This window comes from Somniosus microcephalus, unplaced genomic scaffold, assembly GCF_052327205.1.
Source record: "Somniosus microcephalus isolate GS21.2 unplaced genomic scaffold, FLI_Smic_1.0 unresolved_chr7, whole genome shotgun sequence".
Taxonomy (NCBI): Eukaryota; Metazoa; Chordata; class Chondrichthyes; order Squaliformes; family Somniosidae; genus Somniosus; species Somniosus microcephalus.
In genome coordinates this window covers 42,301,282-42,327,373 of record NW_028225185.1, presented here as the reverse complement: position 1 = coordinate 42,327,373, position 26,092 = coordinate 42,301,282, and the positions used below count along the sequence as shown (strand labels likewise).

At 53.5% G+C, this 26,092-nt stretch overlaps 1 protein-coding gene across 1 annotated transcript in view; it reads right to left on the bottom strand.

Moving 5' to 3' along the window:
- The window catches only part of hdac6 (histone deacetylase 6), a 224,721-nt gene that overhangs the window by 178,991 nt on the left and 19,638 nt on the right, over positions 1–26,092 (bottom strand). Inside the window, exons 3-7 of the mRNA XM_085978338.1 lie at positions 21,262–21,375; positions 19,703–19,785; positions 15,507–15,594; positions 4,241–4,281; positions 2,470–2,566 (exon numbers count right to left, since the gene is read on the bottom strand). Coding sequence (XP_085834464.1) covers positions 2,470–2,566; positions 4,241–4,281; positions 15,507–15,594; positions 19,703–19,785; positions 21,262–21,375 — 423 coding nt within the window. The remainder of the gene's footprint in view (positions 1–2,469; positions 2,567–4,240; positions 4,282–15,506; positions 15,595–19,702; positions 19,786–21,261; positions 21,376–26,092) is intronic.

Sequence of the window (26,092 nt, the reverse complement as noted above, 5' to 3'; positions counted from 1 at the left end):
CCCACTGTACACAATCCCAATGGACCCAATCCCTTCCCATTCACTCCCATTGTACACAACCCCAATGGACCCAACCCCTTCCCATTCACTCCCATTGTACACAATCCCAATGGACCCAACCCCTTCCCATTCACTCCCATTGTACACAATCCCAATGGACCCAACCCCTTCCCATTCACTCCCACTGTACACAATCCCAATGGACCCAACCCCTTCCCATTCACTCCCACTGTACACAATCCCAATGGACCCAACCCCTTCCCATTCACTCCCACTGTACACAATCCCAATGGACCCAAACCCCTTCCCATTCACTCCCACTGTACACAATCCCAATGGACCCAACCCCTTCCCATTCACTCCCATTGTACACAATCCCAATGGACCCAACCCCTTCCCATTCACTCCCACTGTACACAATCCCAATGGACCCAACCCCTTCCCATTCACTCCCATTGTACACAATCCCAAAGGACCCAACCCCTTCCTATTCACTCCCACTGTACACAATCCCAATGGACCCAACCCCTTCCCATTCACTCCCATTGTACACAATCCCAATGGACCCAACCCCTTCCCATTCACTCCCACTGTACGCAATCCCAATGGACCCAAACCCCTTCCCATTCACTCCCATTGTACACAATCCCAATGGACCCAACCCCTTCCCATTCACTCCCACTGTACACAATCCCAATGGACCCAATCCCTTCCCATTCACTCCCATTGTACACAACCCCAATGGACCCAACCCCTTCCCATTCACTCCCACTGTACACAATCCCAGTGGACCCAACCGCTTCCCATTCACTCCCATTGTACACAATCCCAATGGACCCAACCCCTTCCCATTCACTCCCATTGTACACAATCCCAATGGACCCAACCCCTTCCCATTCACTCCCACTGTACACAATCCCAATGGAACCAAACCCCTTCCCATTCACTCCCATTGTACACAATCCCAGTGGACCCAACCCCTTCCCATTCACTCCCATTGTACGCAATCCCATTCACTCCCACTGTACACAATCCCAATGGACCCAATCCCTTCCCATTCACTCCCATTGTACACAACCCCAATGGACCCAACCCCTTCCCATTCACTCCCATTGTACACAATCCCAATGGGCCCAACCCCTTCCCATTCACTCCCATTGTACACAATCCCAATGGACCCAATCCCTTCCCATTCACTCCCATTGTACACAACCCCAATGGACCCAACCCCTTCCCATTCACTCCCATTGTACAGAATCCCAATGGACCCAGCCCCTTCCCAATCACCCCCACTGTACACAATCCCAATGGACCCAACCCCTTCCCATTCACTCCCATTGCACAGAATCCCAATGGACCCAGCCCCTTCCCATTCACTCCCACTGTACAGAATCCCAGTGGACCCAACCCCTTCCCATTCACTCCCACTGTACACAATCCCAATGGACCCAACCCCTTCCCATTCACTCTCACTGTACACAATCCCAATGGACCCAAACCCCTTCCCATTCACTCCCACTGTACACAATCCCAATGGACCCAACCCCTTCCCATTCACTCCCACTGTACACAATCCCAATGGACCCAACCCCTTCCCATTCACTCCCATTGTACACAATCCCAACGGACCCAACCCCTTCCCATTCACTCCCACTGTACACAATCCCAATGGACCCAACCCCTTCCCATTCACTCCCATTGTACACAATCCCAATGGACCCAACCCCTTCCCATTCACTCCCACTGTACACAATCCCAATGGACCCAACCCCTTCCCATTCACTCCCATTGTACACAATCCCAATGGACCCAAACCCCTTCCCATTCACTCCCATTGTGCACAATCCCAATGGACCCAACCCCTTCCCATTCACTCCCATTGTACACAATCCCAATGGACCCAACCCCTTCCCATTCACTCCCATTGTACACAATCCCAATGGACCCAAACCCCTTCCATTCACTCCCATTGTACACAACCCCAACGGACCCAACCCCTTCCCATTCACTCCCATTGTACACAATCCCAATGGACCCAACCCCTTCCCATTCACTCCCACTGAACACAATCCCAATGGACCCAATCCCTTCCCATTCACTCCCATTGTACACAACCCCAATGGACCCAACCCCTTCCCATTCACTCCCATTGTACACAATCCCAATGGACCCAACCCCTTCCCATTCACTCCCATTGTACACAATCCCAATGGACCCAACCCCTTCCCATTCACTCCCATTGTACACAATCCCAATGGACCCAACCCCTTCCCATTCACTCCCACAGTACACAATCCCAATGGACCCAACCCCTTCCCATTCACTCCCATTTTAAACAATCCCAATGGACCCAACCCCTTCCCATTCACTCCCACTGTACACAATCCCAATGGACCAACCCCTTCCCATTCACTCCCAATCTTGCAAAGGCCCATAAAGGCGTTTCATAACGTGGCGTAGAACACTCACGGGGTGGAAATAAACTAAATCGTACGAGTCGGACAGTGCCCGCAGTTCCTCTGTGCTCATCTTTTCTGTCGATCTGATAAGTTCTACAAAATCTGGGCTGAAATGAATAAGCAGAAGTGTCTCCACTGTTACACACATTCAATACAACCTGACCCTCTTTCCAGGCCTCTCAAAAACCAAAGAAATAGGAGCAGGAGTCGGCCATTCGGCCCCTCGAGCCTGCTCCGCAATTCAAAAGGATCCCGGGCGATCTTCAACCTCAACTCCACTTTCTCCCCCCCCGCACATATCCCTTGATTCCCCGAGAGTCCAAAAATCTCTCGATCTCGGCCTTGAATATACTCAACGACTGAGCCTCGACAGCCCTCTGGGGTAGAGAATTCCAAAGATTCACCGCCCTCTGAGTGAAGAGATTCCTCCTCATCTCAGTCCAAAATGGCCGACCCCTTATCCTGAGACTGTGACCCCTGGTTCTAGACTCTCCAGCCAGGGGGAAACAGCCTCTCAGCATCTACCCTGTCAATCCCCCTCAGAATCTTGTATGTTTCAATGAGATCACCTCTCATTCTTCTAAACCCCAGAGAGTATCGGTCCAATCTACACAATCTCTCCTCACAGGACAACCTCTTGTCCCAGGGATCAATCTAGTGAACCTTCGTTGCACTGCCGCTAAGGCAAGTATGTCCTTCCTCAGATAAGGAGACCAAAACTCTGCACAGTAGGCCAGTCCATCAGTCTTGAAGCCCAGTTGTGGTGGGTTAGATCGAAAGTCCTTCGACTCCCTTAGACCCGGTCAAACCCAGACCAATGATGGCGGTGACAGTGGGAAACATAGCAGATAGGAGCAGGAGTAGGCCATTCGGCCCCTCGCGCCTGCTCCGCCATTCAATGAGATCATGGCTGATCATTCAAATTCAGTACCCGGTCCCTGCGTTCTCCCCATATCCCTTGATCCCTTTAGCCTCAAGAAATATATCCAACTCCTTCTTGAATATATTTAATGACTTGGCCTCAACTGTGTTCTGTGGTAGAGAATTCCACAGGTTCACCACTCTCTGGGTGAAGAAATTCCTCCTCATCTCAGTCCTAACTGGGGCCTCACTTTTAGGAACAGGAGGAGGCCCGTTCAGCCCCTCGAGCCTGTTCTGCCATTCAATTAGATCACGGCCGATCTGTATCTTAACCCCCAGCCACCCGCCTCAGTTCTGTATCCCTTAATACCCTCCCCCGACCCAAACAACTTTGAGCATCTTAAACACGTCGATTAGATCGCCCTGGGGGAAAGAAAAGTCACATTTCTGTCAATGCTTAGGTTATTTACTGTACTGGCGGTTAAGGTCGGTTGCTGCGAGCTCACACTGCACGTCAAGTATGATTACACTCTGGCTAATATTCACACCTCACAGCGAGGCATCATTCAGGAAGGCGGGTTTGACGGCTGAGATCGGACTTGATGGGGAGAGCTGTCTGATGGGCCATTTGCAGTGTCTGGGCTCTATTGCCACCCCTCTCCCAAGCTGCGATCAGCTGGTATGCACGGAGGAACAGGCCGGTCAGCCCCTGCTGCCTGTCCTGCCGTCCAATCAGAACACTCGAGCGTAGACGAGGGAGCGAACCTGCTGCTTTGAGCTGAGTGTCGATCAATCCTGGGGTGGGGGAGGGAGGAACCTGTAACATCTCCTGGCAACGGGCCCTGCACTCAACAGGACGGGGGAGAAGGAAAGGTTTGGGCAATTAGCGCCCCGTAAGTCGCGAGCGCCTCGTCACTCACCTGTGAACCAGTGTGATCTCCTCTTTCGTTGCAAATCTGGCCTTCAGAAAAAGCACAAGACGACAAAATGATTAGCAAACTGCTGATTGGTGTTGTCCGGGGTCAGTTCGAGTTTAGAAGAATGAGAGGGGATCTCATTGAAACTTATAAAATTCTGACAGGACTAGACAGACTAGATGCAGGAAGGATGTTCCCGATGGCGGGGGAGTCCAGAACCAGGGGTCACAGTCTAAGGATAAGGGGTAAGCCATTTAGGACAGAGATGAGGAGGAATTTCTTCACCCAGAGAGTGGTGAACCTGTGGAATTCTCTACCACAGAAGGCAGTAGAGGCCAATTCATTAAACATATTCAAGAAGGAGTTAGATATATTTCTTAAGGCTAAAGGGATCAAGGGATATGGGGAGAAGGCAGGGACAGGGTACTGAATTTGGATGATCAGCCATGATCTCATTAAATGGCGGAGCAGGCTCGAGGGGCCGAATGGCCTACTCCTGCTCCTATCTTCTATGTTTCTATGAGACTCCCTCTATAAAAGGGGTCTGAAGGTCAGACTCCCTCTATAAAAGGGGTCCCTGATGGGGAGACTCCCTCTATAAAAGGGGTCCCTGATGTGCAGACTCCCTCTATAAAAGGGGTCTCTGATGGGGAGACTCCCTCTATAAAAGGGGTCTGATGGGGAGACTCTCTCTATAAAAGGGGTCCCTGATGGGGAGACACCCTCTATAAAAGGGGTCCCTGATGGGGAGACTCCCTCTATAAAAGGGGTCCCTGATAGGGAGACTCCCTCTATAAAAGGGATCACTGATGGGGAGACTCCCTCTATAAAAGGGGTCCCTGATGGGGAGACTCCCTCTATAAAAGGGGTCCCTGATGGGGAGACTCCCTCTATAAAAGGGGTCCCTGATAGGGAGACTCCCTCTATAAAAGGGATCACTGATGGGGAGACTCCCTCTATAAAAGGGGTCTCTGATGGAGAGACTCCCTCTATAAAAGGGGTCTGATGGGGAGACTCCCTCTATAAAAGGGGTCCCTGATGGGGAGACTCCCTCTATAAAAGGGGTCCCTGATAGGGAGACTCCCTCTATAAAAGGGATCACTGATGGGGAGACTCCCTCTATAAAAGGGGTCCCTGATGGGGAGACTCCCTCTATAAAAGGGGTCCCTGATGGGGAGACCCCCTCTATAAAAGGGGTCCCTGATGGGGAGACTCCATCTATAAAAGGGGTCCCTGATGGAGAGACTCCCTCTATAAAAGGGGTCTCTGATGGGGAGACTCCCTCTATAAAAGGGGTCCCTGATGGGGAGACTCCCTCTATAAAAGGGGTCCCTGATGGGGAGACTCCCTCTATAAAAGGGGTCCCTGATGGGGAGACTCCCTCTATAAAAGGGGTCCCTGATGGGGAGACTCCCTCTATAAAAGGGGTCCCTGATGGGGAGACTCCCTCTATAAAAGGGGTCCCTGATGGAGAGACTCCCTCTATAAAAGGGGTCTGATGGAGAGACTCCCTCTATAAAAGGGGTCCCTGATGGAGAGACTCCCTCTATAAAAGGGGTCCCTGATGGGGAGACTCCCTCTATAAAAGGGGTCCCTGATGGGGAGACTCCCTCTATAAAAGGGGTCTGATGGGGAGACTCCCTCTATAAAAGGGGTCCCTGATGGGGAGACTCCCTCTATAAAAGGGGTCCCTGATGGAGAGACTCCCTCTATAAAAGGGGTCTGATGGGGAGACTCCCTCTATAAAAGGGGTCCCTGATGGGGAGACTCCCTCTATAAAAGGGATCACTGATGGGGAGACTCCCTCTATAAAAGGGGTCCCTGATGGAGAGACTCCCTCTATAAAAGGGGTCCCTGATGGGGAGACTCCCTCTATAAAAGGGGTCCCTGATGGGGAGACTCCCTCTATAAAAGGGGTCCCTGATGGGGAAACTCCCTCTATAAAAGGGGTCTGATGGAGAGACGCCCTCTATAAAAGGGGTCCCTGATGGGGAGACTCCCTCTATAAAAGGGGTCCCTGATGGGGAGACTCCCTCTATAAAAGGGGTCTCTGATGGGGAGACTCCCTCTATAAAGGGGGTCCCTGATGGGGAGACTCCCTCTATAAAAGGGGTCCCTGATGGGGAGACTCCCTCTATAAAAGGGGTCCCTGATGGGGAGACTCCCTCTATAAAAGGGGTCCCTGATGGGGAGACTCCCTCTATAAAAGGGGTCTGATGGGGAGACTCCCTCTATAAAAGGGGTCCCTGATGGGGAGACTCCCTCTATAAAAGGGGTCTCTGATGGGGAGACTCCCTCTATAAAAGGGGTCTGATGGGGAGACTCCCTCTATAAAAAGGGTCCCTGATGGGGAGACTCCCTCTATAAAAGGGGTCTGATGGGGAGACTCCCTCTATAAAAGGGGTCCCTGATGGGGAGACTCCCTCTATAAAAGGGGTCCCTGATGGGGAGACACCCTCTATAAATGGGGTCTGATGGGGAGACTCCCTCTATAAAAGGGGTCTGATGGGGAGACTCCCTCTATAAAAGGGGTCCCTGATGGGGAGACTCCCTCTATAAAAGGGGTCCCTGATGGGGAGACTCCCTCTATAAAAGGGGTCCCTGATGGGGAGACTCCCTCTATAAAAGGGGTCCCTGATGGGGAGACTCCCTCTGTAAAAGGGGTCCCTGATGGGGGAAATCAGCCACAATTCCAGATGGAAAGTGAATGTTTCTGAAAGGCTGGTTGGGTGAGGTCGGGGCGTGGACCATAGAATTACTCGGCACAGGAACAGGCCGACGTAAGAAAACTACTAGGCACTCGGTCTAAGCGTTAAACAAAGCTTTAATCAACTGTTTTACAACATGGACGTCTAGTTGTGTCCTTCACTAGTTCCTGTTAAAGAATGTCCTGCGCAAGCTGGGCCCGTGCCCGAGTATTTATACTCTCCCTGGACAGCGCCACCCGCAGGCAGCTCAGTATTATTTCATAAGTCTTTCTTTCAGGAATGACTGATTCATGTCAGTCACGACTCCTGCTCCTATCTTCTATGTTTCGATGTTAGTGAATCCAAGTTTTATATTAACACAAGAAAAAGATTTATAAGGATGACATCAGAACCTCAGGACATCCCGAAGCGCTTCACAGCCAATGAAATACCTTTTTTTTTTGAAGTGTGGTCACTGTTGTAATGTAGGAAACCTCCTCCAGCCCCAACAACCCTCCCTATGTCAGTAACATTCTCCAGCCCCTACAACCCTCCCTATCTCTGTAACCTCCTCCAGCCCCTACAACCCTCCCTATCTCTGTAACCTCCTCCAGCCCCTACAACCCTCCCTATCTCTGTAACCTCCTCCAGCCCCTACAACCCTCCCTATCTCTGTAACCTCCTCCAGCCCCTACAACCCTCCCTATCTCTGTAACCTCCTCCAGCCCCTACAACCCTCCCTATCTCTGTAACCTCCTCCAGCCCCTACAACCCTCCCTATCTCTGTAACCTCCTCCAGCCCCTACAACCCTCCCTATCTCTGTAACCTCCTCCAGCCCCTACAACCCTCCCTATCTCTGTAACCTCCTCCAGCCCCTACAACCCTCCCTATCTCTGTATCCTCCTCCAGCCCCTACAACCCTCCCTATCTCAGTAACCTCCTCCAGCCCCTACAACCCTCCCTATCTCTGTAACCTCCTCCAGCCCCTACAACCCTCCCTATCTCTGTAACCTCCTCCAGCCCCTACAACCCTCCCTATCTCTGTAACGTCCTCCAGCCCCCTACAACCCTCCCTATCTCTGTAACCCCCTCCAGCTCTTACAACCCTCCCTATCTCTGTAACCTCCTCCAGCCCCTATCACCCTCCCTATCTCTGTAACCTCCTCCAGCCCCCTACAACCCTCCCTATCTCTGTAACCTCCTCCTGCCCCTACAACCCTCCCTATCTCTGTAACCTCCTCCAGCCCCCTACAACCCTCCCTATCTCTGTAACCTCCTCCAGCCCCTACAACCCTCCCTATCTCTGTAATCTCCTACAGCCCTACAACCCTCCCTATCTCTGTAACCTCCTCCAGCCCCTACAACCCCCCCTATCTCTGTAATCTCCTACAGCCCTACAACCCTCCCTATCTCTGTGACCTCCTCCAGCCCCTACAACCCTCCCTATCTCTGTAACCTCCTCCAGCCCCTACAGCCCTCCCTATCTCTGTAACCTCCTCCAGCCCCTACAACCCCCCTATCTCTGTGACCTCCTCCAGCCCCTGCAACCCTCCCTATCTCTGTAACCTCCTCCAGCCCCTACAACCCTCCCTATCTCTGTAACCTCCTCCAGCCCCTACAGCCCTCCCTATCTCTGTAACCTCCTCCAGCTCCTACAACCCTCCCTATCTCTATAACCTCCTCCAGCTCTTACAACCCTCCCTATCTCTGTAACCTCCTCCAGCCCCTACAACCCTCCCTATCTCTGTAACCTCCTCCAGCCCCTACAACCCTCCCTATCTCTGTAACCTCCTCCTGCCCCTACAACCCTCCCTATCTCTGTAACCTCCTCCAGCCCCCTACAACCCTCCCTATCTCTGTAACCTTCTCCAGCCCCTACAACCCTCCCTGTCTCTGTAACCTTCTCCAGCCCCCTACAACCCTCCCTATCTCTGTAATCTCCTACAGCCCTACAACCCTCCCTATCTCTGTAACCTCCTCCAGCCCCTACAACCCTCCCAGATCTCTGTGCTCCTCCAATTCTGGCCTCTTGCGCGCCCCTCCGATTTCCATCGCTCCAGAATTGGCGACCGCGCCAGGGCCCCGAGCTCTGGAATTCCCTCCCTAAACCTCTCCGCCTCTCTCTCCTCCTTTAAGACGCTTCTTAAAACCGACCTCTTTGACCCAGCTTTTGGTCGCATGTCCCAATATCTCCTTATGTGGCTCGGGGTCAAATTCTGTCCGATTTACGCTCCTGTGAAGCGCCTTGGGACGTTTTGTTCCGTTAAAGGCGCTGGATAAATGCGAGTTGTTGGGAGAGAATCAAGTGGAGAGACAAAAAGGAGTCCAGGCTACAGAGTAGGGAGAAAGACAGATAAGGAGCAGAGACAGATGCAGAGAAATATGGCAAGATACAGAGCACGGAGAGAGGCAGGAACAAGAAGGAGCCAAGAGAGAAGATGGACCTGAAAAAGCAGGTGAGCAGGGAGCGAGCGGCACTGCAGGGGGCAATCATTGGGGGTTAGGGTTAAAGCACAATGTCACAGTCGAATAGGAGAGTTTTACTCTGTATCTAACCCGTGCTGTACCTGCCCTGGGAGTGTTTGATGGGGACAGTGTAGAGGGAGCTTTACTCTGTATCTAACCCCGTGCTGTACCTGCCCTGGGAGTGTTTGATGGGACAGTGTAGAGGGAGCTTTACTCTGTATCTAACCCGTGCTGTACCTGCCCTGGGAGTGTTTGATGGGGACAGTGCAGAGGGAGCTTTACTCTGTATCTAACCCGTGCTGTACCTGCCCTGGGAGTGTTTGATGGGGACAGTGTAGAGGGAGCTTTACTCTGTATCTAACCCGTGCTTTACCTGCCCTGGGAGTGTTTGATGGGGACAGTGTAGAGGGAGCTTTACTCTGTATCTAACCCGTGCTGTACCTGCCCTGGGAGTGTTTGATGGGACAGTGCAGAGGGAGCTTTACTCTGTATCTAACCCCGTGCTGCACCTGCCCTTGGAGTGTTTGATGGGACAGTGTAGATGGAGCTTTACTCTGTATCTAACCCGTGCTGTACCTGCCCTGGGAGTGTTTGATGGGACAGTGTTGAGGGAGCTTTACTCTGTATCTAACCCGTGCTGTGCCTGCCCTGGGAGTGTTTGATGGGACAGTGTAGAGGGAGCTTTACTCTGTAACTAACCCGTGCTGTGCCTGCCGTGGGAGTGTTTGATGGGGACACTGTAGAGGGAGCTTTACTCTGTATCTAACCCGTGCTGTACCTGCCCTGGGAGTGTTTGATGGGACAGTGTAGAGGGAGCTTTACTCTGTATCTAACCCGTGCTGTACCTGCCCTGGGAGTGTTTGATGGGGACAGTGTAGAGGGAGATTTACGCTGTATTTAACCCGTGCTGTACCTGCCCTGGGAGTGTTTGATGGGGACAGTGTCGAGGGAGCTTTACTCTTTTTCTAACCCCGTGCTGCACCTGCCCTGGGAGTGTTTGATGGGACAGTGCAGAGGGAGCTTAACTCTGTATCGAACCCGTGCTGTACCTGCCCTGGGAGTGTTGGATGGGACAGTGTAGAGGGGGCTTCACTCTGTATCTAACCCGTGCTATACCTGCCCTGGGAGTGTTTGATGGGGACAGTGTAGAGGGAGCTTTACTCTGTATCTAACCCGTGCTGTACCTGCCCTGGGAGTGTTTGATGGGACAGTGTAGAGGGAGCTTTACTCTGTATCTAACCCCGTGCTGTACCTGCCCTGAGGGTGTTTGATGGGGACAGTGTGGAGGGAGCTTTACTCTGTATTTAACCCCGTGCTGTACCTGCCCTGGGAGTGTTTGATGGGGACAGTGTCGAGGGAGCTTTACTCTGTATCTAACCCCGTGCTGTACCTGCCCTGGGAGTGTTTGATGGGACAGTGTAGAGGGAGCTTAACTCTGTATCTAACCCGTGCTGTACCTGCCCTGGGAGTGTTTGATGGGACAGTGTAGAGGGGGCTTCACTCTGTATCTAACCCGTGCTATACCTGCCCTGGGAGTGTTTGATGGGGACAGTGTAGAGGGAGCTTTACTCTGTATCTAACCCCGTGTTGTACCTGCCCTGAGGGTGTTTGATGGGACAGTGTAGAGGGAGCTTTACTCTGTATCTAACCCCGTGCTGTACCTGCCCTGGGAGTGTTTGATGGGACAGTGTAGACGGAGCTTTACTCTGTATCTAACCCCGTGCTGTACCTGCCCTGGGAGTGTTTGATGGGACAGTGTAGAGGGAGCTTTACTCTGTATCTAACCCGTGCTGTACCTGCCCTGGGAGTGTTTGATTGGACAGTGTAGAGGGAGCTTTACTCTGTATCTAACCCGTGCTGTGCCTGCCCTGGGAGTGTTTGATGGGACAGTGTAGAGGGAGCTTTACTCTGTATCTAACCAATGCTGTACCTGCCCTGGGAGTGTTTGATGGGACAGTGTTGAGGGAGCCTTTCTCTGTATCTAACCCGTGCTGTGCCTGCCCTGGGAGTGTTTGATGGGGACAGTGTAGAGGGAGCTTTACTCTGTATCTAACCCGTGCTGTACCTGCCCTGGGAGTGTTTGATGGGGACAGTGTAGAGGGAGCTTCACTCGGTATCTAACCCCATGCTGTACCTGCCCTGGGAGTGTTTGATGGGACAGTGCAGAGGGAGCTTTACTCTGTATCTAACCCGTGCTGTACCTGCCCTGGGAGTGTTTGATGGGGACAGTGTAGAGGGAGATTTACGCTGTATTTAACCCCGTGCTGTACCTGCCCTGGGAGTGTTTGATGGGGACAGTGTAGAGGGAGCTTTACTCTGTATCTAACCCATGCTGTACCTGCCCTGGGAGTGTTTGATGGGACAGTGTAGAGGGAGCTTTACTCTGTATCTAACCCCGTGCTGTACCTGCCCTGGGAGTGTTTGATGGGACAGTGTAGACGGAGCTTTGCTCTGTATCTAACCCCGTGCTGTACCTGCCCTGGGAGTCCTTGATGGGACAGTGTAGAGGGAGCTTTACTCTGTATCTAACCCGTGCTGTACCTGCCCTGGGAGTGTTTGATGGGACCGTGTAGAGGGAGCTTTACTCTGTATCTAACCCGTGCTGTACCTGCCCTGGGAGTGTTTGATGGGGCAGTGCAGAGGGAGCTTTACTCTGAATCTAACCAGTGCTGTACCTGCCCTGGGAGTGTTTGATGGGACAGTGTAGAGGGAGCTTTACTCTGTATCTAACCCGTGCTGTACCTGCCCTGGGAGTGTTTGATGGGGACAGTGGAGAGGGAGCTTTACTCTGTATCTAACCCGTACTGTACCTGCCCTGGGAGTGTTTGATGGGGCAGTGTAGAGGGAGCTTTACACTGTATCTTACCGGCGCTGTACCTGCCCTGGGAGTGTTTGATGGGACATTGTAGAGGGAGCTTGACACTGTATCTTACCGGCGCTGTACCTGCCCTGGGAGTGTTTGATGGGACATTGTAGAGGGAGCTTTACACTGTATCTAACCCGTGCTGTACCTGCCCTGGGAGTGTTTGATGGGGCAGTGTAGAGGGAGCTTTACTCTGTATCTAACCCTGTGCTGTACCTGCCCTGGGAGTGTTTGATGGAGACAGTGCAGAGGGAGCTTTACTCTGTATCTAACCTGTGCTGGAGGTGCCGTGGTAGTGTTTGATGGGACAGTGTAGGCGGGGCTTTACTCTGTATCTAACCCCGTGCTGTACCTGCCCTGGGAGTGTTTGATGGGACAGTGCAGAGGGAGCTTTACTCTGTATCTAACCCCGTGCTGTCCCTGCCCTGGGAGTGTTTGATGGGACAGTGTAGAGGGAGCTTTACTCTTTATCTAACCCGTGCTTTACCTGCCCTGGGAGTGTTTGATGGGACAGTGTAGAGGGAGCTTTACTCTGTGTCTAACCCGTGCTGTACCTGCCCTGGGAGTGTTTCATGGGACAGTGTAGAGGGAGCTTTACTCTGTATCTAACCCGTGCTGTACCTGCCCTGGGAGTGTTTGATGGGACAGTGTAGAGGGAGCGTTACTCTGTATCTAACCCTGTGCTGTACCTGTCCTGGGAGTGCTTGATGGGGACAGTGTAGAGGGAGCTTTACTCTGTATCTAACCCGTGCTGTACCTGCCCTGGGAGTGTTTGATGGGGACAGTGTCGAGGGAGCTTTACTCTTTTTCTAACCCGTGCTGCACCTGCCCTGGGAGTGTTTGATGGGACAGTGTAGAGGGAGCTTTACTCTGTATCTAACCCGTGCTGTACCTGCCCTGGGAGTGTTTGATGGGGACAGTGTAGAGGGAGATTTACGCTGTATTTAACCCCGTGCTGTACCTGCCCTGGGAGTGTTTGATGGGGACAGTGTCGAGGGAGCTTTACTCTTTTTCTAACCCCGTGCTGCACCTGCCCTGGGAGTGTTTGATGGGACAGTGCAGAGGGAGCTTAACTCTGTATCGAACCCGTGCTGTACCTGCCCTGGGAGTGTTGGATGGGACAGTGTAGAGGGGGCTTCACTCTGTATCTAACCCGTGCTATACCTGCCCTGGGAGTGTTTGATGGGGACAGTGTAGAGGGAGCTTTACTCTGTATCTAACCCGTGCTGTACCTGCCCTGGGAGTGTTTGATGGGACAGTGTAGAGGGAGCTTTACTCTGTATCTAACCCCGTGCTGTACCTGCCCTGAGGGTGTTTGATGGGGACAGTGTAGAGGGAGCTTTACTCTGTATTTAACCCCGTGCTGTACCTGCCCTGGGAGTGTTTGATGGGGACAGTGTCGAGGGAGCTTTACTCTGTATCTAACCCTGTGCTGTACCTGTCCTGGGAGTGCTTGATGGGGACAGTGTAGAGGGAGCTTTACTCTGTATCTAACCCGTGCTGTACCTGCCCTGGGAGTGTTTGATGGCACAGTGCAGAGGGAGCTTTACTCTGTATCTAACCCGTGCTGTACCTGCCCTGGGAGTGTTTGATGGGACGGTGCAGAGGGAGCTTTACTCTGTATCTAACCCGTGCTGTACCTGCCCTGCGAATGTTTGATGGGGACAGTGTAGAGGGAGCTTTACTCTGTATCTAACCCGTGCTGTACCTGCCCTGGGAGTGTTTGATGGGACAGTGCAGAGGGAGCTTTACTCTCTATCTCACCCGTGCTGTACCTGCCCTGGGAGTGTTTGATGGGACAGTGTAGAGGGAGCTTTACTCTGTATCTAACCCGTGCTGTACCTGCCCTGGGAGTGTTTGATGGGACAGTGTGGAGGGAGCTTTACTCTGTATCTAACCCGTGCTGTACCTACCCTGGGAGTGTTTGATGAGACAGTGTAGAGGGAGCTTCACTCTGTATCTAACCTGTGCTGTACCTGCCCTGGGAGTGTTTGATGAGACAGTGTAGAAGGAGCTTTACTCTGTATCGAACCCGTGCTGTACCTGCCCTGGGAGTGTTTGATGGGACAGTGTAGAGGGAGCTTTACTCTGTATCGAATCCCGTGCTGCACCTGCCCTAGGAGTGTTTGATGAGGACAGTGCAGAGGGAGATTTACTCTGTATCTGACCCGTGCTGTACCTGCCCTGGGAGTGTTTGATGGGACAGTGTAGAGGGAGCTTTACTCTGTATCTAACCCGTGCTGTACCTGCCCTGGGAGTGTTTGATAGGACAGTGTAGGGGGAGCTTTCCTCTGTATCGAACCCATGCTGTAGCTGCCCTGGGAGTGTTTGATGGGACAGTGTAGAGGGAGCTTTACTCTGTATCTAACCCGTGCTGTACCTGCCCAGGGAGTGTTTGATGGGACAGTGTAGAGGGAGATTTTCTCTGTATCTAACCCCGTGCTGTACCTGCCCTGGGACTGTTTGATGGGACAGTGTAGAGGGAGCTTTACTCTGTATCTAACCTGTGCTGTACCTGCCCTGGGAGTGTTTGATGGGACAATGTAGAGGGGGCTTTACTCTGTATCTAACCCCGTGCTGTACCTGCCGTGGTAGCGTTTGATGGGACAGTGTAGCGGGGGGATTTACTCTGTATCTAACCCTATGCTGTACCTGCCCTGGGAGTGTTTGATGGGGACAGTGTAGAGGGAGCTTTACTCTGTATCTAACTCGTGCTGTACCTGCCCTGGGAGTGTTTGATGGGACAGTGTAGAGGGAGCTTTACTCTGTATCTAACCCGTGCTGTACCTGCCCTGGGAGTGTTTGATGGGACAGTGTAGAGGGAGCTTTACTCTGTATCTAACCCGTGCTGTACCTGCCCTGGAAGTGTTTGATGGGACAGTGAAGAGGGAGCTTTACTCTGTATCTAACCCGTGCTGTACCTGCCCTGGGAGTGTTTGTTGGGACTGTGTAGAGGGAGCTTTACTCTGTATCTAACCCGTGCTGTACCTGCCCTGGGAGTGTTTGATGGGACAGTGAAGAGGGAGCTTTATTCTGTATCTAACCCATGCTGTACCTGCCCTGGGAGTGTTTGTTGGGACTGTGTAGAGGGAGCTTTACTCTGTATCTAACCCGTGCTGTACCTGCCCTGGGAGTGTTTGATGGGACAGTGAAGAGGGAGCTTTATTCTGTATCTAACCAGTGCTGTACCTGCCCTTGGAGTGCTACCTCCGGCCACTGGTGCCTGTAAGATGTTGTTCTGTGTGCTCTTACCTCTAACAGTTTACATCGCTGCAGGAGTCCGTATTCTTTGATTTTGTCCATTACAGCTGTCACTCTCTCTGGACACTCTGGAGAGGTGCTACAGAGGCACAAATAGATGTTGGTGGGTTTCCAATGTTTTTCCTGTAAATACTGACACACTCCCAGGGACCCCATGTAAATAGTGACACACTCCCGGGGACCCCCTGTAAATACTGACACACTCCCAGGGACCCCCTGTAAATACTGACACACTCCCGGGGACCCCCTGTAAATACTGACACACTCCCGGGGACCCTCTGTTAATACTGACACACTCCCGGGGACCCCCTGTAAATACTGACACACTCCCCGGGACCCCCTGTAAATACGGACACACTCCCGGGGACCCCCTGTAAATACTGACACACTCCTGGGGACCCCCTGTAAATACTGACACACTCCCGGGGACCCCTTGTAAATACTGACACACTCCTGGGGACCCCCTGTAAATACTGACACACTCCCGGGGACCCCTTGTAAATACTGACACACTCCCGGGGACCCCCTGTAAATACTGACACACTCCCGGGGACCGCTTGTAAATACTGACACACTCCCGGGGACCCCCTGTAAATACTGACACATTCCCGGGGACTCCCTGTAAATACTGACACACTCCCGGGGACCCCCTGTAAATACTGACACACTCCCGGGGACCCCCTGTAAATACTGACACACTCCCGGGGACACCCTGTAAATACTGACACACTCCCGGGGACCCCCTGTAAATACTGACACACTCCCGGGGGACCCCCTGTAAATACTGACACACTCCCGGGGGACCCCCTGTAAATACTGACCCACTCCCGGGGACCCCCTGTAAATACTGACACACTCCCGGGGACCCCCTGTAAATACTGACACACTCCCGGGGGACCCCCTGTAAATACTGACACACTCCCGGGACCCCCCTGTAAATACTGACACACTCCCCGGGGACCCCTGTAAATACTGACACACTCCCAGGGACCCCCTGTAAATACTGACATACTCCCCGGGGACCCCTGTAAATACTGACACACTCCCGGGGACCCTCTGTAAATACTGACACACTCCCGGGGACCCTCTGTAAATACTGACACACTCCCGGGGACCCCCTGTAAATACTGACACACTCCCCGGGGACCCCCTGTAAATACAGACACACTCCCGGGGACCCGCTGTAAATACTGACACACTCCCGGGGACACTCCCTGTAAATACTGACACACTCCCGGGGACCCCCTGTAAATACTGACACACTCCCGGGGACCCCCTGTAAATACTGACACACTCCCGGGGACACTCAATACAATACAATACAAATCGCTTTATTGGCATGATAAGGTACATCTTATGTTGCCAAAGCATCAAAATACATTTATGGTTGAACACATAAACGCGGTTCCATTCATACAGTGTATAAACAGGTATATCCCTGAGTGTATAAATATACATTCGCGTTGTTTATATATATTCTTTTTCTTAGTTTACTGGTTGTCCCTCTGTTCATGGCAAGCTGTAACATAGTGTGCCGCCAGTGTTATACAGCTTCTCTCCTCTCCCAGTAGGAATGGGAGTTTTTGGTTGTCATTCAAATTTCTGAAATCAGGGCATATTTGTGAGAATTTTTGGTAGAAATTCTCCCTGATGCCCTGATATTTTCCACAAGCTGTGAGGAAGTGCATCTCTGTCTCCACCACTCCCTGACTGCAGTGAGAGCATATCCTGTCCTCTCTTGGCAGCCTGGTCTGCCTGTGTCTGCCTTTTTCGATCGCTAGGCTATGTTCGCTAAGTCTGTACCTTGTCAAGGTTCTTCTCAGTTTGTTATCCTTTACCATGGTCAGGTAATCAGCTATGTTGTATTGTCTGTTTAGGGCCAAGTAGCAATTGAGTTTGCTTTGGGTTTTTGTTGTTTCTGCCCAATATGTCAGATATTTTTCCTTTTGCTTAGCGACGATTGTGTTGGGTCGAATTCTTTGTGTTACCCTGTCACTGTCCTGGGGCTGGGTATTGTTAGTCGTTACTTCACTGAGTCCCAGGACTAGTTGACTGAGGGTATTCTTCTTTATGGTCAGCTCTTGGCATTTCAGGGCGTCGTAGTGATAGCATTGGGGATTGCTCATTTGTAGGTGATTCCAAAATTTGGTGGCTCTTTTTTGGATAGTGATTATTAATGGATATTGGCCTAGTTCCGCCCTGCATGCATTGTTTACTGTTTTCCTTTGAGTCCGGAGGATACTTTTACAGAATTCTGCATGTAGGATCTCAATTGGGTGTTTGTCCCATTTTGCAAATTCTTGTTGAGTTAGCGGTCCCCATACCTCACTGCCATAGAGTGCAATTGGTTCAATTACTGATTTGAAAATTTTGAGCCAAATGCTAATTGGGATTTCTATTTGGATTGATTTTTTGATGGCATAGAAAGCCCTTCTTGCTTTCTCTTTCAGTTCATTCACAGCCAGTTTGAAGTTTCCCGTAGAACTGATTTTTAAGCCCAAGTATGTGTAGTTAGTGGTTTGTTCAATTTTGGTTGTTCCTACTGTGAAATTTATTTTGGGTCCCTGATGTTTGGATCTTTGCTGGAACACAAGGACTTTGGTTTTTTGGGGATTTATTGTCAGGGCCCAGGTCTGGCAGTACGACTCCAGCAGGTCCAGGTTTTGCTGTAGCCCCTCTTTAGTAGGTGACACTCCCTGTAAATACTGACACACTCCCGGGGACCCCCTGTAAATACTGACACACTCCCAGGGACCCCCTGTAAATACTGACACACTCCCGGGGACCCCCTGTAAATACTGACACACTCCCGGGGACCCCCTGTAAATACTGACACACTCCCGGGGACCCCCTGTAAATACTGACACACTCCCGGAGACTCCCTGTAAATACTGACACACTCCCAGGGACCCCCTGTAAATACTGACACACTCCCCGGCAACCCCCGGTAAATACTGACACACTCCCGGGAACCCCCTGTAAATACTGACACACTCCCGGGGACCCCCTGTAAATACTGACACACTCCTGGGGACCCCCTGTAAATACTGACACACTCCCGGGGATTCCCTGTAAATACTGACACACTCCCGGGGACCCCCTGTAAATAATGACACACTCCTGGGGACCCCATGTAAATACTGACACACTCCTGGGGACCCCCTGTAAATACTGACACACTCCCGGGGATTCCCTGTAAATACTGACACACTCCCGGGGACCCCCTGTAAATAATGACACACTCCTGGGGACCCCCTGTAACTACTGACACACTCCCGGGGACCCCCTGTAAATACTGACACACTCCCGGGGACCCCCTGTAAATACTGACACACTCCCAGAGACCCCCTGTAAATACTGACACACTCCCGGGGATTCCCTGTAAATACTGACACACTCCCGGGGACCCCCTGTAAATACTGACACACTCCCAGAGACCCCCTGTAAATACTGACACCCTCCCGGGGACCCCCTGTAAATACTGACACACTCCCGGGGACCCCTGTAAATATTGACACACTCCCGGGGACCCCCATAAATACAGACACACTCCCGGGGACCCCCTGTAAATATTGACACATTCCCAGGGACCCCCGTAAATACAGACACACTCTCGGGGACCCCCTGTAAATACTGACACATTCCCAGGGACCCCCTGTAAATACTGACACACTCCCGGGGACCCCCGTGAATACAGACACACTCCCAGGGACCCCCTGTAAATACTGACACATTCCCAGGGACCCCCTGTAAATACTGACACACTCCCGGGGACCCCCATAAATACAGACACACTCCCGGGGACCCCCTGTAAATATTGACACATTCCCAGGGACCCCCGTAAATACTGACACACTCCCGGGGATCCCCTGTAAATACTGACACACTCCCGGGGACCCCCTGTAAATACTGACACACTCCCAGGGACCCCCTGTAAATACTGACACACTCCTGCGGACCCCCTGTATATACTAACACACTCCCGGGGACCCCCTGTAAATACTGACACACTCCCGGGGACACCCTGTAAATACTGACACACTCCCGGGGACCCCCTGTAAATACTGACACACTCCCGGGGACTCCCTGTAAATACTGACACATTCCTGGGGACCCCCCCTGTAAATACTGACACACTCCCAGCTGTGAAAGTGTCACTTAGTTCCCTATAGTTCAGTAACACTTACCTGTCCCACAAGCATCGCGGCTCCGTCAGTTGTTCGTGGTAGACCAGCGCCGTTACCGTGAGAACTGGATCTCTGCCCAGGTGCTGCGTGGGTCCAAGAGGCAGAAGCGTCAACAGATGGAACAGAACGGGGACCTAAAATACTCTCGCGCTGAGCCCGAGCGTAGGGAGTTAACCCTTCCACCCATACTGCCCAGGAAAGGGAGCCCGGGTTCCGACAACGGCCGATGGTTGCCCTTCACCTCTGCCACTGAGATGGCGCCCCCTCTGGGTGACAGACATGGGGGGGGGGGCTGCCAGTGGGAATTTACCCCAGAAATATGTGGCAATCCAGCGCCCCTAACCTCCCCCACAAACCTGTTCCAGCCCCTCGACTGCCCACCTGGAGACACGTCTCTACAATCCACCCGAACCCGCGACATAAATACTGTGGCAACAAGAGCAGGTCAGAGGCTGGGTATTCTGCGGCGAGGGTCTCACCTCCTGACTCCCCAAAGCCTTTCCACCATCTACAAGGCACAAGTAAGGAGTGTGATGGAATACTCTCCACTTGCCTGGATGAGTTGCAGCTCCAACAACACTCGAGAAGCTCGACACCATCCAGGACAAAGCAGCCCGCTTGATCGGCACCTCATCCACCACCTTAAACATTCACTCCCTCCACCACCGGCGCACCGTGGCTGCAGTGTGGACCATCTACAAGATGCACTGCAGCAACTCGCCAAGGCTTCTTCGGCAGCACCTCCCAAACCCGCCACCTCTTCCCCTCTTCCACCTAGAAGGACAAGGGCAGCAGGCGCATGGGAACACCGCCACCTCCAAGTTCCCCTCCAAGTCACACACACCATCCTGACTGGGAAATATGTCGGCCGATCCTTCATCGTCGCTGGGTCAAAATCCAGGAACTCCCTCCCTAACAGCGCTGTGGGAGCACCTTCACCACACGGACTGCAGCGGTTCAAGGCGGCGGCTCACCACCACCTTCTCAAGGGGCGATTCGGGATGGGCAATAAATGCTGGGCCTCGCCAGCGACGCCCACATCCCAGGAATGAATATAAGAAAAAAAGCCACCCATTCTCCAGATGTACAGAGATTTTCCCTCTGTCTTGTTTCCCTCCCTGTAGCCAACGCCTCGGGCGTCTGAGAGACTGTGCGGGGCACGGCAACAGAGCCTCGAGCATACTGGGTCCGTCACATCAAATCTCTAAACCGCCAATCTTTACGCCTCTCTCTCTCACTCTTTTTCTACACGTCTCTCGCTCGCTCTCTCGGTCTCTCAGTCTCGCTACGTGTGTCTATCTCTCTCTCTCTCGCTATGTGTGTGTCTCTCTCTCTCGCTATGCGTGTGTCTCTCTCTCTCTCTCACTATGTGTGTATCTCTCTCTCTCTCGCTATGTCTCTCTCTCTCTCTCGCTACGTGTGTCTATCTCTCTCTCTCTCGCTATGTGTGTGTGTGTCTCTCTCTCGCTATGTGTGTGTGTGTCTCTCTCTCGCTATGCGTGTGTCTCTCTCTCTCTCTGTTTCTCTCCCCCTCCTGTCGCTCCACGCTGGGCACCTACCAGGTCGGTGAGCTGTGAGATGATCTCGTCCGCTTTGAGGTTCTGCTGGAGCCTCACTTTCTTCTTGGTCTCCGGCTGGCCGAGGTTCTGCTTCGACAGCATATCGTTCTTTGGCTAAAGAAAGCAAGACCCAGAAGTCAGGGTGGATTTTTGTCAGATCCGGTTGTAGCACAGTCCAGCATTCAGAGTCAAAGTTCGCCTCGTCGGTGAAGGGCCCAGCTGTGGCTCCGAGGCACCGAGAGCCTCTTGGGTGATTGACCGGCTCGGCAACCAGGCGACGCGACCCTCAATGTCCTTACCCACCTACCCGTCCACTGAACCAATCCACCCAACCAATCCAACCGTCCGACCCACCCACCCAACCAATCCAACCGTCCGACCCACCCACCCAACCAATCCGACCGTCCGACCCACCCACCCAACCAATCCGACCGTCCGACCCACCCACCCAACCAATCCGACCGTCCGACCCACCCACCCAACCAATCCAACCGTCCGACCCACCCACCCAACCAATCCGACCGTCCGACCCACCCACCCAACCAATCCGACCGTCCGACCCACCCACCCAACCAATCCGACCGTCCGACCCACCCACCCAACCAATCCGACCGTCCGACCCACCCACCCAACCAATCCGACCGTCCGACCCACCCGACCAATCCGACCGTCCGACCCACCCACCCGACCAATCCGACCGTCCGACCCACCCACCCGACCAATCCGACCGTCCGACCCACCCACCCGACCAATCCGACCGTCCGACCCACCCACCCGACCAATCCAACCGTCCAACCCACCTCGCCAAGACCCCCCTCCAGGGGCTAAAAGGGTTAACTTCCGAGGACAGGTTGCACAGACTGGGTTTGTGTTCCCTCGAGTGTAGAAGATTAAGGGGATGATCTGATCGAGGTGTTTGAGATGATTAAAGGATTCGATCGGGTCAATCGAGAGAGAAACTATTTCCTCTGGTGGGGGGAGTCCAGAACAAGGGGGCAGAACCTTCAAATTAGAGCCAGGCCGTTCAGGGGTGATGTCAGGAAGCACTTCTTCACACAAAGGCTGGTGGGAATCTGGGACTCTCTCCCCCAAAGAGCTGTCGAGGCTGGGGGGCAATTGGAGCTTTCAAGACTGAGATTGATAGATTTTTGTTGGGTAAGGGGATTGAGGGATACGGAACCAAGGCGGGTAAATGGAGTTAAAATACAGATCAGCCGTGATCTCACTGAATGGCGGAACAGGCTCGAGGGGCTGAACGGCCTCCTCCTGTTCCTAATGTCACAGGCTCGAGGGGGCTGAATGGCCTCCTCCTGTTCCTAATGTAACAGGCTCGAGGGGCTGAATGGTCTCCTCCTGTTCCTAATGTAACAGGCTCAAGGGGCTGAATGGTCTCCTCCTGTTCCTAATGTAACAGGTTCGAGGGGGCTGAACGGCCTCCTCCTGTTCCTAATGTAACAGGCTCGAGGGGGCTGAATGGCCTCCTCCTGTTCCGAATGTAACACGCTCGAGGGGCTGAACGGCCTCCTCCTGTTCCTAATGTAACAGGCCCGAGGGGTCTGAACGGCCTCCTCCTGTTCCTAATGTAACAGGTTCAAGGGGGCTGAACGGCCTCCTCCTGTTCCTAATGCAACAAGCTCGAGGGGGCTGAATGGCCTCCTCCTGTTCCTAATGTAACACGCTCGAGGGGCTGAATGGCCTCCCCCTGTTCCGAATGTAACAGGCCCGAGGGGGCTGAACGGTCTCCTCCTGTTCCTAATGTAACAGGCTCGAGGGGCTGAACGGCCTCCTCCTGTTCCTAATGTAACAGGCCCGAGGGGGCTGAATGGCCTCCTCCTGTTCCTAATGTAACAGGCTCGAGGGGCTGAACGGCCTCCACCTGTTCCTAATGTAACAGACTCGAGGGGCTGAATGGCCTCCTCCTGTTCCTAATTTAACAGGCTCGAGGGGTTGAACGGCCTCCTGTTCCTAATGTAACAGGCTCGAGGGGCTGAATGGTCTCCTCCTGTTCCTAATGTAACAGGCTCGAGGGGTTGAACGGCCTCCTCCTGTTCCTAATGTAACAGGCTCGAGGGGCTGAATGGTCTCCTCCTGTTCCTAATGTAACAGGCTCGAGGGGGCTGAACGGCCTCCTCCTGTTCCTACTGTAACAGGTTCGAGGGGGCTGAATGGCCTCCTCCTGTTCCTAATGTAACAGGCTCGAGGGGCTGCACGGCCTCCTCCTGTTCCTAATGTAACAGGCCCGAGGGGGCTGAACGGTCTCCTCCTGTTCCTAATGTAACAGGCTCGAGGGGCTGAACGGCCTCCTCCTGTTCCTAATGTAACAGGCCCGAGGGGGCTGAATGGCCTCCTCCTGTTCCTAATGTAACAGGCTCGAGGGGCTGAACGGCCTCCTCCTGTTCCTAATGTAACAGACTCGAGGGGCTGAATGGCCTCCTCCTGTTCCTAATTTAACAGGCTCGAGGGGCTGAACGGCCTCCTCCTGTTCCTAATGTAACAGGCTCGAGGGGCTGAATGGTCTCCTCCTGTTCCTAATGTAACAGGCTCGAGGGGCTGAATGGCCTCCTCCTGTTCCTAATGTAACAGGCTCGAGGTGGGCTGAACGGCCTCCTCCTGTTCCTAATGTAACAGGCTCGAGGGGGCTGAACGGCCTCCTCCTGTTCCTACTGTAACAGGTTTGAGGGGGCTGAATGGCCTCCTCCTGTTCCTAATGTAACAGGCTCGAGGGGCTGCACGGCCTCCTCCTGTTCCTAATGTAACAGGCTCGAGGGGGCTGAATGGCCTCCTCCTGTTCCTAATGTAACAGGCCCGAGGGGGCTGAACGGCCTCCTCCTGTTCCTAATGTAACAGGCCCAAGGGGGCTGAACGGCCTCCTCCTGTTCCTAATGTAACAGGCTCGAGGTGGGTTGAACGGCCTCCTCCTGTTCCTATTGTAACAGGCTCGAGGGGGCTGAACGGCCTCCTCCTGTTCCTAATGTAACAGGCCCGAGGGGGCTGAACGGCCTCCTCCTGTTCCTAATGTAACAGGCCCAAGGGGGCTGAACGGCCTCCTCCTGTTCCTAATGTAACAGGCTCGAGGTGGGTTGAACGGCCTCCTCCTGTTCCTGTTCGAAAGGTCAGCGACCCATTTGCAAAGAGGGGAACCTCCTCTCATCTAGTCTCGCTCTAGACTTAGGGAGCTGGTGCGCTCGTACTTTCTAAAGCCGGACTGTTTCTGATCGACCGCCCCCCTGTTCCACCCTCGTTACCCCACCCCACCTCCACTGATAGCTATGCCCTCGTTCCCAAGCTCACTGTATGAGAAAAGGGGCCACAGAGCCTCACAAGGTAGTTTAAGGGCCTCGCGACCCTACCTCTCGGCACCGATATCTAACAATCCTTTCCCTGGCAATCGGTTGCAGGTCCGGTGCGGACGAGTATCACTGAGGGAACTCAACGTATCACTCAAAGAATGACTGAATAAACACCGTGTACTGTGAACGCCAGCCAGCCAATCAGGAAAGGGAGTTCGGGAGGTGTTGTTTCAGATTTATTTTCTGCCACAGCGCGCTGGAAGATTCAGTAAAGATTTACTCAGTTGAAAGAGATTCCCTCTTAATTGCAAAACCCAGGTGAAGGTCCAAGACGCAAATTGACGGTACCAACGAGTGTGCAAAAGAGTGCAGAGTCAGCAGGTTTGAGTCAGAAGGTCGTGGGTTCGCGCCCTCGCTCCAGAGACTCGAGCCCCGTAATCCAGGCCCAACACTCCCCCGGTGCCAGTACTGAGGGAGCGCCGCACTGTCGGAGGGGCAGTGCTGAGGGAGCGCCGCACTGTCGGAGGGGCAGTGCTGAGGGAGCGCCGCACTGTCGGAGGGGCAGTACTGAGGGAGCGCCGCACAGTCGGAGGGTCAGTGCTGAGGGAGCGCCACACTGTCGGAGGGGCAGTACTGAGGGAGCACCGCACTGTCGGAGGGGCAGTACTGAGGGAGCGCCGCACTGTCGGAGGGGCAGTACTGAGGGAGCGCCGCACTGTCGGAGGGGGCAGTACTGAGGGAGCTACGCACTGTCGGAGGGGCGGTACTGAGGGAGCGCCGCACTGTCGGAGGGGCGGTACTGAGGGAGCGCCGCACTGTCGGAGGGGCAGTCCTGAGGGAGTGCCGCACTGTCAGAGGGGCAGCACTGAGGGAGCGCCGCACTGTCGGAGGGGCAGCACTGAGGGAGCGCCGCACTGTCTCACTCTTGCCTCTTTTGGGATCCTGTGCTAAACCCGAGGGAGGGGAGAGACTAGTGAGGGAGGGAGGGAGATGGGGAGGGAGGGGGAGAGATGGGGAGGGAGGGGGAGAGAAGGAGAGGGAGGGGGAGAGAAGGAGAGGGAAGGGGAGCGACGGGGACAAGAGTGAGATGGGAGCAAAGTATGACAGTGCGAATGTCAGAGTGAGGAGGGAGGGATGGAGAGAGAGAGAGAGAGAGAGAAATGCAAACTTCGAAGGCGGAGAGCAGCAGCGTAAGACAGCAGGGAGTGGGGAGATGAGCAGGAGGAGGATGGGGAAGGGGAAGAGTAGAAGGGGTCCGGGCCGGGGGAAGGGGGAAAAGAAACCCACAGCCTCGTTCCGACTGCAGCAGCCAAATCCCCCCGGGGCGAGGGGGTGTTTTTAACTGAAACGTTTTAAAACGCAGGAGGAGTAGGCTGCCCGAGGGACAGGCCGGACTTGAGTAGGAAATGAGTCAGTGACTCACTGTGTTGGATCGCACGTCACTGCCACGCTCAGCTCGGTCCCTCCGACTGGCCGGCGGTTAGATGTATCTCCAATCTTGCTCATTCCGGTCCGCTGCCTCTGCCTCCCACAGTCCCATC